General features: G+C 44.6%; 1 protein-coding gene across 1 annotated transcript; it reads right to left on the bottom strand.

The window, feature by feature from the left end:
- Window positions 1-1180: 1180 nt before the first annotated feature.
- Window positions 1181-16076, bottom strand: zc3h7bb (zinc finger CCCH-type containing 7Bb). The gene is made up of 22 exons (XM_042326823.1): window positions 15827-16076; window positions 14931-14991; window positions 14789-14825; window positions 14422-14619; window positions 13799-13957; window positions 13531-13611; window positions 13367-13426; window positions 13110-13152; window positions 12731-12966; window positions 11184-11484; window positions 10862-10920; window positions 10518-10617; window positions 10160-10321; window positions 9788-9993; window positions 9597-9697; window positions 9228-9409; window positions 9045-9121; window positions 8728-8930; window positions 8339-8444; window positions 5897-6005; window positions 5664-5797; window positions 1181-5570 (listed from the first exon to the last, which is right to left on the bottom strand). The coding sequence occupies exons 2-22, from the start codon at window positions 14987-14989 to the stop codon at window positions 5535-5537; spliced, it is 2649 nt and encodes an 882-aa protein (XP_042182757.1). The 5' UTR covers window positions 14990-14991; window positions 15827-16076; the 3' UTR covers window positions 1181-5534.
- Between the last annotated feature and the right edge of the window lie 1584 nt (window positions 16077-17660).

The following is a 17660-nucleotide window of genomic DNA, read 5'->3' as shown; positions in this document are numbered from 1 at the left end:
AAATTGGATGCAGTCTATCACAGTGCCAAACCCACTGGCTCCAGGTCATCTACAAGTCTCTGCTAGGTAAAGCCCCGCCTTATCTCAGCTCACTGGTCACTATAGGAGCACGCGCTCCAGCAGGTATATCTCACTGGTCACCCCCAAAGCCAATTCATCCTTTGGCCGCCTCTCCTTCCAGTTCTCTGCTGCCAATGACTGGAACAAACTGCAAAAATCTCTGAAGCTGGAGACTTATATCTCCCTCACCAGCTTTAAGCACCAGCTGTCAGAGCAAATCACTGCAGCTGTACATAGCTCAACTGTAAATAGCCCATAAATCTACCTCATCCCCATACGTAGTTATTTATCTTGCTCCTTTGCACCCCAGTATCTCAACTTGCACATTCATCATCTGCACATCCTACCATTCCAGTGTTTAATTGCTATATTGTAATTACTTTGCCACCATGGCCTATTTATTGCCTTACCGCTCTTATCCTACCTCATTTGCACATGCTGTATATAGATTTTTCTACTGTATTATATGTTTGTTTATTCCATGTGTAACTGTGTTGTTGTATGTATCGAACCGCTTTGCTTTATCTTGGCCAGGTCGCAGTTGCAAATGAGAACTTGTTCTCAACTAGCCTACCTGGTTAAATAAAGGTGAAATAAATAAAAATGTACAGGGTCAGCCTGCCATAGTAGTACGGCACCCCTGGAAAAAATGAGGATTAAATGCCTTGCTCAAGGGCACAGACAAATTTATTTGAACCGGCGCCCTTTCAGTTACTGGCCCAACACTCTAACCACTAGGTTACCTGCCGCCCTCATCCTGTTTCATACACACGTGAAGCGTCCTGACAACCTGCCCTATCTCGGGCACGTGCAAAACACTGATCACCAGTCAACCTCAGCCAGGTTATAGTAGTACTGGATCAGAATCCTAGGATCATTGTGGATTCAGTAGATCAGGTTTTTTTTTGGTTTCAGCATGGAGACATTGCTCACCAGTAACTAAAATCTCAGAACTACTGGCAGCCTATTGAGTCCAATAAATGTCTCCAGTCCCTCTCAAACTTTGCGAGTATAGAAACAAATACAACAGATGACAGAGTTCAGATAAACATTTATCAATAATCCATTCATACTTTCACTAAACATTTGGGGAGAATAATAAAAACAATGTCACACCATCTCTCTAAAACACTCTGTTTATTGTTAAACACCTTCAAGAGATTTGGTCCATTTATCATCGTAATTCACTTCCAACCAGGGAGGGGAAAAAAAGAGAAAATAAAGACAAAACAGAGTTAACACAAATAGAGGCCTTGTTTTTCACTTAAAACTCTGGTTCCTATTCCAAATAGTTGAAAATAATCCAATAACTCTGAATGCTAATGTAAATTAATATCAGCTCATTGTGGCTATGGGTGGTTGTGGCTATGGGTGGGTGTGGCTGGGTGAGTGTCAATTCACATAAGTGCATCTCTTTTTTTAATACAGGGAATGCCTGTGTGGCACAATAATGAACATGGAGTGAACCAAGGTTTACAAGAGTGTCTTCAGCCTTCTACTTGGAAAGACAACAGGAGAAATAAACATCTGACTGTAAGCTTTTTGGGGTCAAAGCCTCTTCTTAAACCAAGACGAATCAGTCAGTCTCATGATCGAATGCAGAGCTCTCTGGTGGGTTTGGATACAGTCTGGTCTGACCACTTTTCGGTTCCTCCAGTCCCCTCTAAGCACAAGGCCTGAGATTATTATTGACCCTTCTGATATAACTGTTTGTTTACAACCATGAGTCAGTTAAAACAACAAAGGCTGTTGATTGAACACTTCTAAAATGCCAGCCTGTCTCTGACCCCTTTGTTTGGTAACCGCACACTGTGATGACAAAGGAGGACCCTCAAACCTAGTAACAGAGCAGATACAAGGACTTATGTAGTATGGTGTGCACTGTGCACATAACCAATGAAATCAGACTATGACCTTTTCAAACAACCAGAGAAAACCAGAACCGCTTATCTAAATTAATTATACAGGTGTCTAAGTATAATTATATGTATCATAGAAAGTAGGATTATATGATAGGGGTATGTATACTTTTATATAGGTATATATTGAATAAGGTGCTATACTGATGTATACAGACGTCAATGTATGCTTGGAGTTTTTCCAGCAGGGTTAATGACTAAATAAATGATAGAGTATTATTGATTATATAATCTCACTCGGTAGCAGTCAGGAAAACAATCATTTGCGATTTACATGGCTTTTGGAAATTCAAAGTGTCACTAGCACATTCCATTGGACTGACTGACCAACCTTATCTTCCATACAATCTCAACTCCCCTATAATCCACTAACCTCAAGCAACCAAGACTATATCAAATCAGATCTTCAGCAACAACCTGGTCCAGTAACTGGTCTGCTGTTATCTAGGGTGCCCTGTGAACACTGATGCTATGTTAGCTTGTGTTCCTGTTACGTAACCAACTTGCGGGGAGTGAGGTCACAGTCAGCAAGTATGTTAAAACTGAACCGAGTTGTTCTTCGTACCAGTTTGAGCAAGGTAAACTATGAACTCTTCCCTGTCTGGCCTGCCTGCTGGACAGTCCTGTTTAACATACACATACGTCTGTTTACAGTAAAGTATTATATTCATACATGGATACATTTATAAAGAGAGTTATACATAGCAATTAACATATATACGTATATCAATAGCATATAGGAGAATAGAAATAGTCATAATGGCAATCATTATCGTCATCATAATTCATCATCATCATAATAATAGTAGTTGTAGCAGTAGTAATACGTTCCCTCAGTTAAGCAAATACCTGGGTCATTCCAGAAGAAGCCTCTCCCACCTCTTGTTACTCCTCTAAAACTGATTGGACAGTTTATTGACCTACTCTACTATCTAGGTGAATCTGTTAAATCACTGATGTTTATAGAAGGGAGTACCTTGGCATTCTATTGTTTATTGATCAACGGGAAAAACTGATTAGATCAAAAACTGTTTCCAATTGAGTAACACTTTCCCTACCAGACCCATTACTTCCACATTGATCAAATCTCTCATCAGATGGCAAGTACACACCATACGTTGTCTGGGTTCTGAGATGATCATGTCCCTCATGTTGACATTTAACCCAACCAATCCCCTTTCTTTTGGCTTAGCTAAAACCATTCAATTCATATCCTGTTATGAGAATCAGTCAACCTTGCTCCTACAGACATCTCTGGAATGACCCTCACAGAAGCAATAAAATCACTAGTCATCTAGTTCAGCGATACATGTCATATAGCATAGCTCAATAACAAGAGGTTCTATGTAATCAATACAAGTTTTAGGTTATATTTAATTAAGCTTAACTGCTAAGTTATCAATTATATTTAGTAGTATACCAATATCTGTAAATATGTATATATAATGTATATGAAGAGACATACCTCCATTACATAATGTCTGGTGCGGGTATAAGGGAACGAGATGCTGGCCATATGGGAAAAACCTGTCCCTGCCTAGATATATTTTGTGAATTAATGTTAGTTAGTGTGTGTATGTATGTATATATATACACACACACACAGTCTCACTAGCCAACATTATGGGTAGTCAGCCTACATTATAGATAGTCAGTCTTCTTTAGCCTACATTATGGGTAGTCATTTTACTTTTAATTTACTTTTTATGTATTCATCATTGCTTCCATAATGCCCTCCCTCTCTCACAATACCCGAGCCTGTCAGCCACCAACCCACCCCAGGATCCAGCTACCTGTCCAGTGCCCACCCACCCCAAGATCCAGCTACCTGTCCAGTGCCCACCCACCCCAAGATCCAGCTACCTGTCCAGTGCCCACCCACCCCAAGATCCAGCTACCTGTCCAGTGCCCACCCACCCCAAGATCCAGCTACCTGTCCAGTGCCCACCCACCCCAAGATCCAGCTACCTGTCCAGTGCCCACCCACCCCAAGATCCAGCTACCTGTCCAGTGCCCATCCCCTAACCTGTCCACCCATGTGACCAAGCCACCATACTCCAGGATCCATTCAAGCTCCATCCTGCTGCACTACCCTACAATCCCTCCCCTTTCTTGTGGAATCCCTTATTGGAATCCCTAATGTTCTGTCATATGCATCTTAACCCCATGTATTGTCCCTGTACTCAGTCTTTGTGATTTGGAGCTTATCTTTTCTCCCTGGTAAATCAGCATAGGTTTACATTGGAGGGCTAACAGGGCAAAGGTAACCTCACTTTTTCCTAGTTAAACTGGTGGTAGACATGCCAGATGAAGTCACGTCACCTGACCCGGATAACATCTGGAGCCTTGTTATAGAGTGGCTATAACTAGGAGGACGCAGACTTGTTCATGTAGTCCGTGAAAACTCCAGGTTTTAAGCATACGGTACAGTATGTTGTTTGACTGGGTCTGAGTGAAGAGTCTGCAGTCACTCCCTATAGCCCTCCAATGCAATATTATGAAATTGCTCCATTCTGAGCCTACTCAGTGTGTATGTGAATGTGTATACGTGTCGTTGCTGGCCACAGGTAAGGCTGCCTAGCTTGCTTACAGTATATAACCAAGACTACTATGCCATTTCTATTAATAAAAGGGGGGATAGGGGGTCATTTTAAATGTTATATAAGATTTGTCTTGGGTATTCCGAATACATTCCACAACCATAATTATTTTTATGACTTCCTCATAACGACTGGCTTTACATTCATACTCTACCAATATGGCAGACGAATAGAGTGAAGCACCAACTCCCATGGACAAACAAAATGGCGTACAAACCATTTCTGTCCGATTTCTCTCTCCCTCTTTCTACGTTCCCACAAGGGAAGGAGGGTAGGAATTGGTTGTAGACATTTGCCCGTAGCTACATAGATAAGGGGCTTATTTTTAAGGTTGATGCTGCATGACCGAATCCAACCACCCCATTCTGCCCATGCACTGCCCCCCTGGGCGCCTCATTCCCAGAGCTAAACAACCAAATCACGTTCTGCGCATTTGCCTCATATTTCTGAACAGCTGAAATTTTTTTAAACTAGGGCGATTTGAACAAACTTTTTTGAAATATATATTATGCAGGCTAATTTGTTTGGTTGTTTTAGTCACCAGGAAGAAGTATCAGCCACACAGCCACTCCGTATTCGTTAGAAGGGGCGACTTTGGGGCCTTCTCTTTTTGCTGACAATTCGATATTTGCCTTCAATGGTAATATAATGGACACATATAAAGTACATTGACATCTGCAGCGTGTTAGAGATACACTGAGGTTCAGATTGAAGTTAATTGCCAAACCCTTCAGATTATGGGCGTGAATGTTCTTATACACAACTTTCTGTGTGTGTGCGTCACACGAGTTGGTGCCTGTTGCAACAGCAATTTGTTGTACTGTAAGGTGTGTATGTGTGTTTGCATTCAGACTGATGTCACAGGCGGTAGGTACTGTGGCTGGTCTCTGGTGTAGTGGGAGCGGGGTCTCCTATCCACATCTCCAGGGCCAGCTCCTCCTCAGCACGACAACACTCACATATCTCCTCCTTCCGACAACCGCTGCCCAGACTGACACAGAGACAAATCAAATGGTCTTTCCATATCAAACAACACAAAAAGCCACTCGTCTTTAATGAAACTCATGACTTGAAAGCCCCTCACCAATGACTCGGTGTAGTCGGTTGTCATCGAAACCTGTTTCTCCTCCGGAGGCGGGGTCATGAGGCTTCTGTCAGTGCGTCTGTTCTGATTGGTCATCGTGAGCCACATGTCATACATCTGCTGCATGTCCCTCACTGTGTACAGGACAGGGGTTAGCATTTCCAACAGATACATTATTTGTTTGGCACACAAAACGAGAGGAACATGAGAGGAAAAGCAACAGAAAATCTTACAGCTGTTGTCCTTCATGTACGTCCAGACGTCCCTCTCCTCCAGACTGTGGGCGAAGGAACAATTTCCGATGTAGTGGCACTTCTTCTGCTTCATCACATGGACACACATCTAGGGAGACACTGCTTTATTACTACCATACTACTACCGCTGCACTGCCGCCGCACTACTGCTGCACTACTGCTGCACTGCCGCCGCACTACTGCCGCACCACAACTGCCGCCGCACCACCACTGCCGCCGCACCACCACTGCCGCCGCACCACCGCCGCCCACCACCGCCGCACCACCACCGCCGCACTACTGCCGCCGCACCGCCGCCGCACTACTGACGCACCACTGCCGCCGCACTACTACTGCCGCAGTAATGTTTTAACATGTGAAATCAACAGTTTCTACATTTAGCTCATTTATTTACTCCACCAATTAGCAAGCTGTTCTACCTGCGTTGTTTGATTGGTCAGATAAGTGCAGGCGCGAGATGCAACAAATTTCACAGGCGGGGAGAGAACAAGAGGGCACTGAATATCATGACGTGGATTTGAATGTGTTTAGGCTATTACAAGCATCATAACTAAATTACAGAATTACAGTGCATTCGGAAAAATATTCAGACCTCTTGACTTTCCCACATTTTATTTTAACTAAACACAATGCTTTACTACCACTGCAAATGTATTAAAAATAAAAAACAGAAATAGCTTATTTACATAAGTATTCAGAAATGGAGTTCTGCTTCCATTGATCATCCTTGGAGATGTTTCTACAACTTGGAGTCCACTGGTGGTAAATTCAATTGATTGGACATGATTTGGAAAGGCTCACACCTGTCTATAGAAGGTCCCACAGTTGACAGTGCATGTCAGAGCAAAAACCAAGCCATGAGGTCGAACGAATTGTCCGTATAGCTCCGAGACAGGATTGTGTCGAGTCACAGATCTGGGGAAGGGTACCAAAACATTTCTGCAGCACTGAAGGTCCCCAAGAACACAGTGGCCTCCATCATTGTTAAATGGAAGAGGTTTGGAACCACCAAGACTCTTCCTAGAACTGGCTGCCCGGCCAAACTGAGCAATCGGGGGAGAAGGGCCTTGGTCAGGTAGAGTGCCCAGACGGAAGCCACTCCTCAGTAAAAGGCACATGAAAGCCCGCTTGGAATTTTCCAAAAGGCACCTAAAGACCATAAGATACATTATTGTCTAGTCTGATGAAACCAAGATTGAACTCTTTGGCCTGAATGCCAAGCGTCATGTCTAGAGGAAACCTGGCACCATCCCTACGGTGAAGCATGGTGGTGGCAGCATCATGCTGTGGGGATGTTTTACAGCAGCAGGGACTGGGAGACTAGTCAGGATCGAGTGAAAGATGAACAAAGCAAAGTACAGAGAGATCCTTGATGAAGTCCCGAGCGCTCTGGAGCAGGTTCCCAGAGTGAGGTGAACATTCACCTTCCAACAGGAGAACAACCTTAAGCACACAGACAAAACAACACAAGAGATGCTTCGGGACAAGTCTCTCTCAATGTCCTTGAGTGTCCCAGCCAGAGCACGGACTTGAACCCGATTGAACATCTCTGGAGAGACCTGAAAATAGCTGTGCAGTGACACTCCCGATCCAACCTGACAGATCTTGAGCAGATCTGCAGAGAAGAATGGGAGAAACTCCCCAAATACAGGTGTGCCAAGCTTGTAGTGTCATACCCAAGAAGACTCAAGGCTGTAATCGCTGCCAAAGGTGCTTCAACAAAGTACTGAGTAAATGTGACTTCTTTTTTTTTTAAACTAATACATTTGAGCAAATTTTGAAAAAAATGTTTTTGTTTTGTCATTGTGGGGTATTTTAGAATAAGGCTGTAACATAAAATGAGGAAAAGGGGTCTGAATACTTCCCGAATGCACTGTATATACTAGACACATATACTAGACACAAGTGGTATTCAAGATTAGAAAAATAACGGTTCTGTTCTGGAACACTACAGATCACTTTCATTCCCGGATCTGATTCTGTTCCTCCAAAAAAAAAAAGAAACCTGGTTTTCAGTTTTGTTCCCTGAACCGGTTCCAACCCCTGCTTTCCTGTGATTTTATTGTGTTATTATTTGAAACCGAAACCCTTTTCCTTCACAAGTATTAGCAAGAAATAGCTAACCTATTATGGAAAAAAGGTAAAAATGCTTATTAGGTAAACACTATATGCAGGCAATGTTATAGGGGATGAGAGGGTTGCTGAAACAGAGGTAAATGGGAGATTGGATAAGGGCTATAGACAGTCAGCTGTACTCAGCATGTGAGAGGTCTCCTGGATCTGACTGACTGGAGAGATTAAAAACAGACCCAGAGAGAAGGGAGGGATGGAGAAAAGGAGGGGTGACTCAGGTCATACTTATGTGGCTGTGTATGAGAGAGGGGGGAGAAAAGAGGGAGTGAAGGAGGGGGAGACACTTACGTCGTACTGCTGTGGGTATGTACGGGAGAAGGGAAGCGGCCGCACAACGACCCACTTCTTCTTCTCAAAGGATTTCACAAGCAATACCCGACGCTCCTTAGTCCAGCTGGAGAGAGGGTGAAAGAGGAAGAGAGGGAGGAGATATGGGCAAAAGAAAATGAGTTATTTTTCCCCCTATCAAATTAGTGAAATTGACCATTCAGAGCGAGGTATTTTGTATTTCTATAGAGTTAATCCTTTAATGGGCCTATTTCATTAACATTCCTTTGATCCAATAAATATCAGTTCAGGCCTGGTCATAAATCAGATGGTAGCCCCTGCAGCCTTATATTGACAAGAGAAGTGCAGATGTCAGTTTGATATGGCCCCAGGCTGCCCTAGTCTCTCACCTGTGCCTTGCTTTAGCAGTGCAGTACTTGAGGGCCTTGTCTGGTTCATTGACCTGTCCGTCCCTCCAACACTGGCCACAGACAAACTTCATCTTCAGGTTCAGCCCTCTGCCTCTCCCTCCTCCTCCAACTCCTCCACCTCCGGAGCCAACCCCTCCACCCCGAGATTGTCTCCCCCCCCTATTCCCCCTACCCCACCACAGCTCTGGTGTGGGACATGCATAGGCTGAAAGAGAGAGGGACATTTTATAAATCAGGCCCTTAAAATAACTAAAATTATGTATTGTATTAGGGCATGGTGCCCATCTCACGCTCACCTTCTGTCTCTGAGCATTTTGCTCTAGCCTGTACCAGTGCCTCTTGGACTCCTGTACCATCTCCTCGTGGGTGATACCTGAGAGACAAAGTAACAGATGATAGAATGAACTTTGGTTATTTTGCAGCAATCCTTTGTAGTGTGTGTGTGTGCATATATATATAAACATGTGTACTTTGTGTACCTGTGTCCTGCTGCAGTACCCAGCACTTGAGTTCTATGACGGAGTGGGCGAAGGAGCAGCTGTCCTCGCGCTGGCAGCCGTAACGCACCTCGTGGCGACACACGTCAAACTGGCAGAGGGGGTGCAGCGGGCGCACCTTACTGTAGCGCACGTTGGCCGAACGCACCACATGCACTAGGCACCTGAGGAGACGTGGAAGAGAGAAATGAGATGGAGAAAGAGAAAGAAGGAGAGGGCGAGAAGAACATAAAAGGGGCCAGGGTGGAAGTAGCTGACTGTAATATTGTCTGAGGGAAATTGGATTATGCTAAGATCAACTGCTTGTCTGGATCTGATACACTCAAGGACAGAAAGTTCTAGAAGACACACTTGTTATCATCGAAGGGATGTCGGGCGGTGAGGTTTGAGCAGACAGCCAAGTTCTCTTTGCTGCGTTTGCTGATAATGCGAGGCTTACTGTCAAAACATTCCTGCAGAGGAAGAAAGAGTGTGTGAATGTTCTGTACATACTGAATTCTTCAAAGTTCTCCATGTGGAGGTCTGTGTGTATCACACCCTACCTCACAGAGGAACATGAACATGCCCATGTGTAGCTGCAGCAGGCGTGTGACGCTGAGTGCCCGTCTCTCGGTGCTTCCCAGCGGGTCAAACAGCAGCTCCCTGCTCAGAGCCCCCTTCCTCTCCTGGGTCCACACGTCTATTTCCTCCTGGCAGTATGCAAACGTGCAGTTCTCCCCATACTGGCACTCCTGGCGCTCCTGGACCTCTTCAGGGAGACGGAGGAGGAAGGTAGAGAGTAGATGATCTTTACTATCACTGATGGGCAGCAGGCATTAAAAAAAACTACTGCCAAAATTCTGCAGTGAGAGATGATGTTCAACCATCAGTGCTTATTTGAGTGAGTGAACACACGTACGTACACACACACGTACCTTTGCAGAGCACAAAGGCCCCGAGGAAGTTGTTTCTAGCGGGGCGAGGCCTGACTCTCTTCCATGTGGGGTCGTCTGTGTTTTTAAAGCGACACAGCAGCACGTCCCTCTTACAGCGGTGAGCCGCCTCTGGCTGGTACTGGTAGTCAATCACCCGTGGACCTGCAGAGAGAAGAATAGGGGGACATCCAACTGCAGCACTCAATTCAATATACTTGATTTATCCCACAAGGGTCAATTATGTTAGCATTGATGTAACAGACAATATTGACTCAATACTGCTCAGTATAAAAGAAAGAAATCATTAACGTAACATATTCTGGAGTGGGAACAGAAAGGTGAAGGTCTCCGTGTGTACCTATGCGGCTGTAACAGGCATGGCAGGCCTGTCTGAACTCGTGGGTGGCAGCCAGTGGGTTCCGGGAGAGCAGGGAGAGGTTAGTACCTGCTGGGACATTCTGAGGGGGGGAAGACAAGCCAATCCATCAACAGATTTAAGTGTCTTATCAAAAAACACAACTTACTCCTAGTTCCGATAAATTGCATGTATCTCAACAGCGAGAAATAACAACGGAATAAATGTAATCTGGGGCCTGCAGAACACAAGCAGAGTAAGAAGAGAGACATCCATGTCATGATAAAAGAGGAGAAAGAAGTTGAGTATCCATCGTGGTGTTCAGAGGCGTTGTGCTGCTGTCTTACCGTGTGAGTGGAGCTGTGGTTGCAGATCCCAGGGATGAAGCTGTGAGAGATTCTTCCCCCTGGAGAACAGCAACACAAAGTCACAGATATCAGACACCATATGGCCTTACAGCAGTGCTGCTGACACGGACTAGCTTCAACAACAACTAATGCCCCGAGGACTGTTCAGGGTCGCTGGGCAGTCCCAGTGACCCTGAACTGTATGGTTGTAAAAAACTGGATAATGGCCAAAAAGCCATTATGGCTTTACTGTTTTGATGGAATTGACATCCCCAAACACACACCCTGACCCATACACCTTGTTCATGTCTCATCCACTCACCAGGCAAAGTGTACTCAGAGAGTGAGTCCAGGCCTCCAATTCCAACCCCTCCTTTACCCTCCATGTCCCCTGTCCCCGGGGAGAAGGCCCCCAGGGCGTCCAGCGCCTGTGTGGAGGTCTGGTCCCTCTGGCCCAGTGAGGGGTAAGGCTCCAAGGAGGGCATCTGGCTGACCGAGGAGCTGAAGAAGGCAGGGGGGAGCTGGGGCGAGGGGGCGGGGAGGCTGGAGGAGTATGGAGGGTGCAGACCCACAGCTGTGTTGGGGAGGTTGGTGGGGATAGCACCCTGGACTGGGCTTTGTGACTGAGGGAGAGAGACATGACATTATCCATCTCATTCTAAATCTCCTTCTAGACCAGAAATACATACAGTGGGGCAAAAAAGTATTTAGTCAGCCACCAATTGTGCAAGTTCTCCCACTTAAAAAGATGAGGCCTGTCTGTGAGAGCCAGAAATCTTGCTTGTTTGTAGGTGACCAAATACTTATTTTCCACCATAATTTGCAAATAAATTCATAAAAAATCCTACAATGTGATTTTCTGGATTTTTTTTCTCATTTTGTCTGTCATAGTTGAAGTGTACCTATGATGAAAATTACAGGCCTCTCATCTTTTTAAGTGGGAGAACTTGCACAATTGGTGGCTGACTAAATACTTTTTTGACCCACTAACTCTGTGCTCCGTGTAATGTACTTGTGTACAGTGGTGTAAGTTAACGAAGAAGACTGCTTTTTTACAACCAAATCTATTTTGGTTGTAAATGGGATGTTATAGAATAGTCAAGATATTTTTTTGCGATTTCACTTGTTTTTGAAAAACTTACCCCAAACCAGCGATTGACTTCCTCATGCTCGGGGTGCAGTATGGGGGATCTGAAAAAACATGAACAAAAGCTCAAAAAACACCCAAATATGTTGTTTTAGAAACAGGAAAGCTCTCAGTATAGTGATGCAGGTCTTTAGATGTCGCACACATGAAATTGTATCATTCCGAACATTATATTACATTTTGTAGCAACTCCTCTCCAGCCACTCTAGCAGCAGGCTACACAGAGAATGGAACAGCTGCATAGGAGAAACAGCTTGAGTCGCACAAAATTGAATATAACGTTGCGGATAACGTACAGAATGCCACAATTTCATGTGTACAACATCTAAAGACCTGCATCACTATATGGAGAGCTTTCCTGTTTTACAAACCACATATTTGGGTGTTTTTAAGAGTTTTTGTTCATGTTTTTTCAGAGCCCGCATACTGCACAACGAGGAAGTGAATCTCTGGTTTGGAGTAAGTTTCTCAAAAAAGTGAGAAAAAAAATTAAGATCTGGACCCTTCTATAACATGCCATTTACATCAAAACTAGAGATTAGGTTGTAAAAAAGCAGACTTCTCCTTTAAACCACTAAAATGTGCACCCTTGGTCAGCCAAGTCACAGAGATACTTTCTTAAATATTCATATAGTGTTGTCTGTACATCCTCTCCCATCAGAGGGAGGGCACAGCACAACCAGCATCCTGCCTTGGAGTGATCCTAGTAGCAACCCTCTCACCTCGCTGACTTTCTTGGAGATGCAGTCCCCCAACAGGCTGTCCAGATCGTCAGCGATCACGCTGCACTCCTCCATGTGCTCCGACACGGGAACGGAGTAGGGCATGGGCGGTAGGACCGTACTGGGGCTCTCTGATAGGTCAGCACAGGGCATGGCCACTGGGCTCGAGGGCTCGTCGCTGACAGGGATGGGCGTGGCCAGAGGGGCAGGGATACACTGGGCACTGGACAGATCAGCTGGAACGGAGGGACGAAGAAAAACTAGAAATTAAGAAATAGGACCATAGAGAGAAGGGAATTTTAGAGAAGAACGATAATGACAATGACAAATAAATCATTCAAGTTAAACGATGTTACGTTTTCATGTTGAGCTGCCATACCTGATGCAATGTCAGTCAAAGATTCTAGCCCGTTGGCAGACGTCTAAACAAAAAGAGACAAGGCTTGATAAACATGTTTTTAACCTTTATTTAACTAGGCAAGTCAGTTAAGAACAAATTCTTATTTACAATGACGGCCTACTCCGGCCAAACCCTAATGACCCTGGGTCAATTAAAACAACCATTCATCCCATTAGCCCTTAATAAGAAAATGGCAATGAGAAAGAAAAAAAACCCCAAGACAACCAGGCACTCACCTCCCCTGTGGGTGAAGAATTCTCTCTATTGCTCTCCCTCCCTGACGTTGAGGACTCCACCTGTGAAGACAACAGTAACATTTATATTGACCGTGGCAGATATCGTTTGGATCTTTGAGGGGTGCATTCCTACTATTGATAGAGTAAGATGTGTCTGAACTCACCTGAGAGCTGATGTAGGCCTTACGAACCTTCAGGCCCAGTTTATTAGCCAGGTCCTGGGCCAGTTCACCCACCTGCCTGTCCTGTATGACACAGAAAGTACATTCCATAAACAATAAGACTAACTGACATGACACATTAAAGAAATGTGAGTAACTAAAAATGATGTAGTGAAATAAATTGGTGATCCCATATGAATCCTACAAGGATTCATCATTTTAATTTAACTACAGTTCAAGTGCCCTTGGGTGCCATGTGGCCTTGACTTACATGTGGGGCAGTGAGCAGGCACCCGGTGCCACACTCATAGGCCTCCCTGAGTCGGCCCAACTCTCTCAGACATAGAGCTTTCCTGTAGAGAGCCCTGCGACTGCCCTCACACACGCACAGCGCGCTATCGCAGTCCTGTACGCCACGCTCAAACTCCCCCTGGGGGAGAGAGACAGACAGGGAAAGAGAGACAAACAGAAAGAGGGGAGGTGGAAAGGGAGAGCGAAGATGGGGACGGTGTAAGAACTGACTTATATGTGGGATCCATTACGTATAGATAAAGTGCTTGACCTGATATAATTAAGCAATAAGGCCAATATACCACGGCTAAGGGCTGTTCTTATCCACGACGCAACGAGGAGGGACACAGCCCTTAGTCGTGGTATATTGGCCATATACCACAACACCCTGAGGTGCCTTATTGCTATTATAAACTGGTTACCAATGTAATTAGAGCAGTAAAAATACATGTTTTGTCATACCTGTGTTATACAGTCTGATATACCCCAGCTTTCAGCCAATCAGCATTCAGGGCTTGAACCACCCAGTTTATAATTACTGCTTTAACAACTTTTGAGAATATGTTAATCATTTCAATATTGTTAAGTGTGTGTATGTCTTACAAACTGAGAGTGTGCCGCTGCCCTGTTGACATAGAGGCTCTCCAGAAGCTCAGGGGGAATGACCAGTGCCTCTGCCTGAGCATAGCGGGCCACGTTGACTCCCTCACTGTAATGCTGCGCTGCCTGCCTCCATTCCCCATCCCGAAACACTGTGTTTCCCTCGTCCAGCAAGTTACACACCAACTGGGTCAAAAAAGCCTGAAGAATAGGAGGCGGCAGGGGGGAGAGAGATCATGAGGATGATAAAAGATCATTCAGAACTGAGATAAAGTGCAGATTTGTGGAAGGATACAATTGATGACAGGCAGGTGGCTTGACCAATTTGGGTCAGGCAAGAGAATAAACATTGTAAGCAACACATAGGTACCGCATAATTCTCAGGCTCTGGGAAAGGCAAGGAGGACCTGTAGAGAAAATGTGAGATACATTAATCAGTGCCACCTCACGTACGTTCTTCGTGTTTATGTGTACCGACTATATAGAAAAAGAAAAATATTAAGATGTCTTACTGAATAAAGCCCATAGCTTTCTGGATTTCTTCCCTTCGTTTCTGTCGTTCCATATCCATGGCTAAAGAATAGATCAAGTTTATTGTTATATTATTTTTGAATGAAATTACAATATGTTCATGATTGACAAAGTACGCTGTTGTCAGATCTAAAAAGCCACAGACAACAAGTACAGAGTACATCAGACATGACAAACCGCAACACTTTCTTCCATTTTGAGGCCTTCTAATAATAACCTGCATGTCTATCCTCGCGCTTGCCTAAAAATAACTCGGATGAGAGTAACGCGTTAGCTGCAAATACAGCAGAATAAACACGGTGTACCGAACCACAATAACTAGTTAGCTAGCTGATGAACTACGTATAATGCATGTTTAGGAAATGCTCAATTGCAAGTCTTGGATAGCAAGAAACAATACAAACGATTTTGGGATGAAAGTTTCAGGATAACTTCAAGTGGCTAGCTATCGACTTAGGTTAGTTAACTAACTTTAGCTTGTAGCTAGCTAATCCACTGTCAACTCTTTGGTTTGTCTCAGGCTCCGACTTCAACCAGCAGTGACACTACATCAATATATCCATTAACTAACCAGTGAATATAGAAAATGCATAACAGTAGCTAGCTATATCAGCTGGCAAATCAACTTATTACAGAACGTATGTTTTAGATTTATTATGGAGAGCAAACTTGCTGGTGGCAGGGACAGCATCTGAACACCAGGGCTAACTAGCCAGATAGCTGGCTAACTAGCCAGTTAGCTAGCTAGGTCAATTCAACACAAGTAGCAAATGACTGACATATATATATATATATATATACACAGCTTCGTATTTTGTAAATTCGTCTTGTGGTAGTTGACAGTGCAATAGCATACCAGCAAACGTTAGCTACTCACCGAAAACAACACCGTGTTCTTCTCCAAAGACTGCTTTACCAGAATAAATAGGACTAAATTGTGAATATCTACTTATATAAGGACCTTCAAAATATTAATCATCCAGACACATATTTATTTGTTCACTTTCCCGGTAATGGGTTGCAGTATCTGGACAGAACATGTGAGAGTTTTCACCTAAAATTCTGCACAGTCAAAGCTAGCTAGCTACAGTACTTCTCCAAATTGCGCTCAAGATTATGAGACGCTTGGTCCTAAAGAGCTGTGGGTTGGTTGAGTGTAGTTATATTCAATGTGACCGCTAGGAGGGGGCATTGACGAGTTGCATTGACGAGCACGCAGTCAGAGTTGTCATCCATCCAATCCAGTCATCCATTTATCATTGAACAGATTTTGAAGTGATCTGTCAAAAAGTGTTGATATTGCTCAACACGTGGCAGACTATTGACCTGGTGATGCAGGCAGCACAGTAGCTACATCATTTTGGTACAGATAACCCCTTTGAATAGATTATAAAATATTATGTTTACATTTTAGTCATTTAGCAGACACTCTTACATCCAGAGCAATGTATTGTTTTTACCCCTTTTTTGTGGTATACAATTGGTAGTTACAGTCTTGTCTCATCGCTGTAACTCCCGTACAGACTCAGGAGAGGCGAAGGTCGAGAGCCATGCATCCTCCGAAACACAACCCAAACAAGCCACACTACACGCTTAACCCAGAAGCCAGCCACACCAATGTGTCGGGGGAAACACCGTACACCTGGCGACCATGTCAGCATACATGTGCCTGGCCCGCCACAGGAGTCGCTAGAGCGTGATGGGACAAGGACATCCCTGCCAGCCAAACCCTCCCCGAACCCAGATGACACTGGGCCAATTGTGTGCTGCCCCGTGGTTCTCCTGGTCAGGGCCAGCTGCAATAGAGACTGGACTCAAATCAAATCAAATATATTTATATAGCCATTCTTACATCAGCTGACATCTCAAAGTGCTGTACAGAAACCCAGACTAAAACTCCAAACAGCAAGCAATGCAGGTGTAGAAGCACGATGGCTAGGAAAAACTCCCTAGAAAGGCCAAAACCTAGGAAGAAACCTAGAGAGGAACCAGGCTATGAGGGGTGGCCAGTCCTCTTCTGGCTGTGCATGGTGGAGATTATAACAGAACATGGCCAAGATGTTCAAATGTTCATAAATGACCAGCATGGTCAAATAATAATAATCACAGTAGTTGTCGAGGGTGCAACAAGTCAGCACCTCAGGAGTAAATGTCAGTTGGCTTTCATAGCCGATCATTGAGAGTATCTCTACCGCTCCTGCTGTCTCTAGAGAGTTGAAAACAGCAGGTCTGGGACAGTTAGCACGTCCATTGAACAGGTCAGTGTTCCATAGCCGCAGGCAGAACAGTTGAAACTGGAGCAGCAGCACGGCCAGGTGGACTGGGGACAGCAAGGAGTCATCATGCCGGGTAGTCCTGACGCATGGTCCTAGGGCTCAGGTCCTCCGAGAGAGAGAAAGAAAGAAAGAGAGAAAGAGAGAATTAGAGAGAGCATACTTAAATTCACACAGGACACCGGATAAGACAGGAGAAGTACTCCAGATATAACAGACTGACCTTAGCCCCCCAAGACATAAACTACTGCAACATAAATACTGGAGGCTGAGACAGGAAGGGTCAGGAGACACTGTGGCCCCATCCGATGATACCCCCGGACAGGGCCAAACAGGCAGGATATAACCCCACCCACTTTGCCAAAGCACAACCCCCACACCACTAGAGGGATATCTTAGGCAGACTATTCCATAAAAATTGAGCTCTTTAGGAGAAAG

Source organism: Oncorhynchus tshawytscha, linkage group LG01, assembly GCF_018296145.1.
Source record: "Oncorhynchus tshawytscha isolate Ot180627B linkage group LG01, Otsh_v2.0, whole genome shotgun sequence".
NCBI classification, from domain to species: Eukaryota; Metazoa; Chordata; class Actinopteri; order Salmoniformes; family Salmonidae; genus Oncorhynchus; species Oncorhynchus tshawytscha.
Note: the sequence above shows the minus strand (reverse complement) of the source record. Positions and strands in the feature narration are given on the sequence as shown.

Bases quoted from the DNA above. Each gene is read 5' to 3' on its own strand.
- zc3h7bb (XM_042326823.1), bottom strand. From the start codon at position 14,989: ATGGATATGGAACGACAGAAACGAAGGGAAGAAATCCAGAAAGCTATG. The intron at 9,410-9,596 runs GTGTGTCTTCTA...ACGTCTCCTCAG, and splicing joins CATCCCTTCGATGATAACAA to GTGCCTAGTGCATGTGGTGC. The intron at 6,006-8,338 runs GTAAGTGTCTCC...GTGTCTCCCTAG, and splicing joins CATACCCACAGCAGTACGAC to ATGTGTGTCCATGTGATGAA.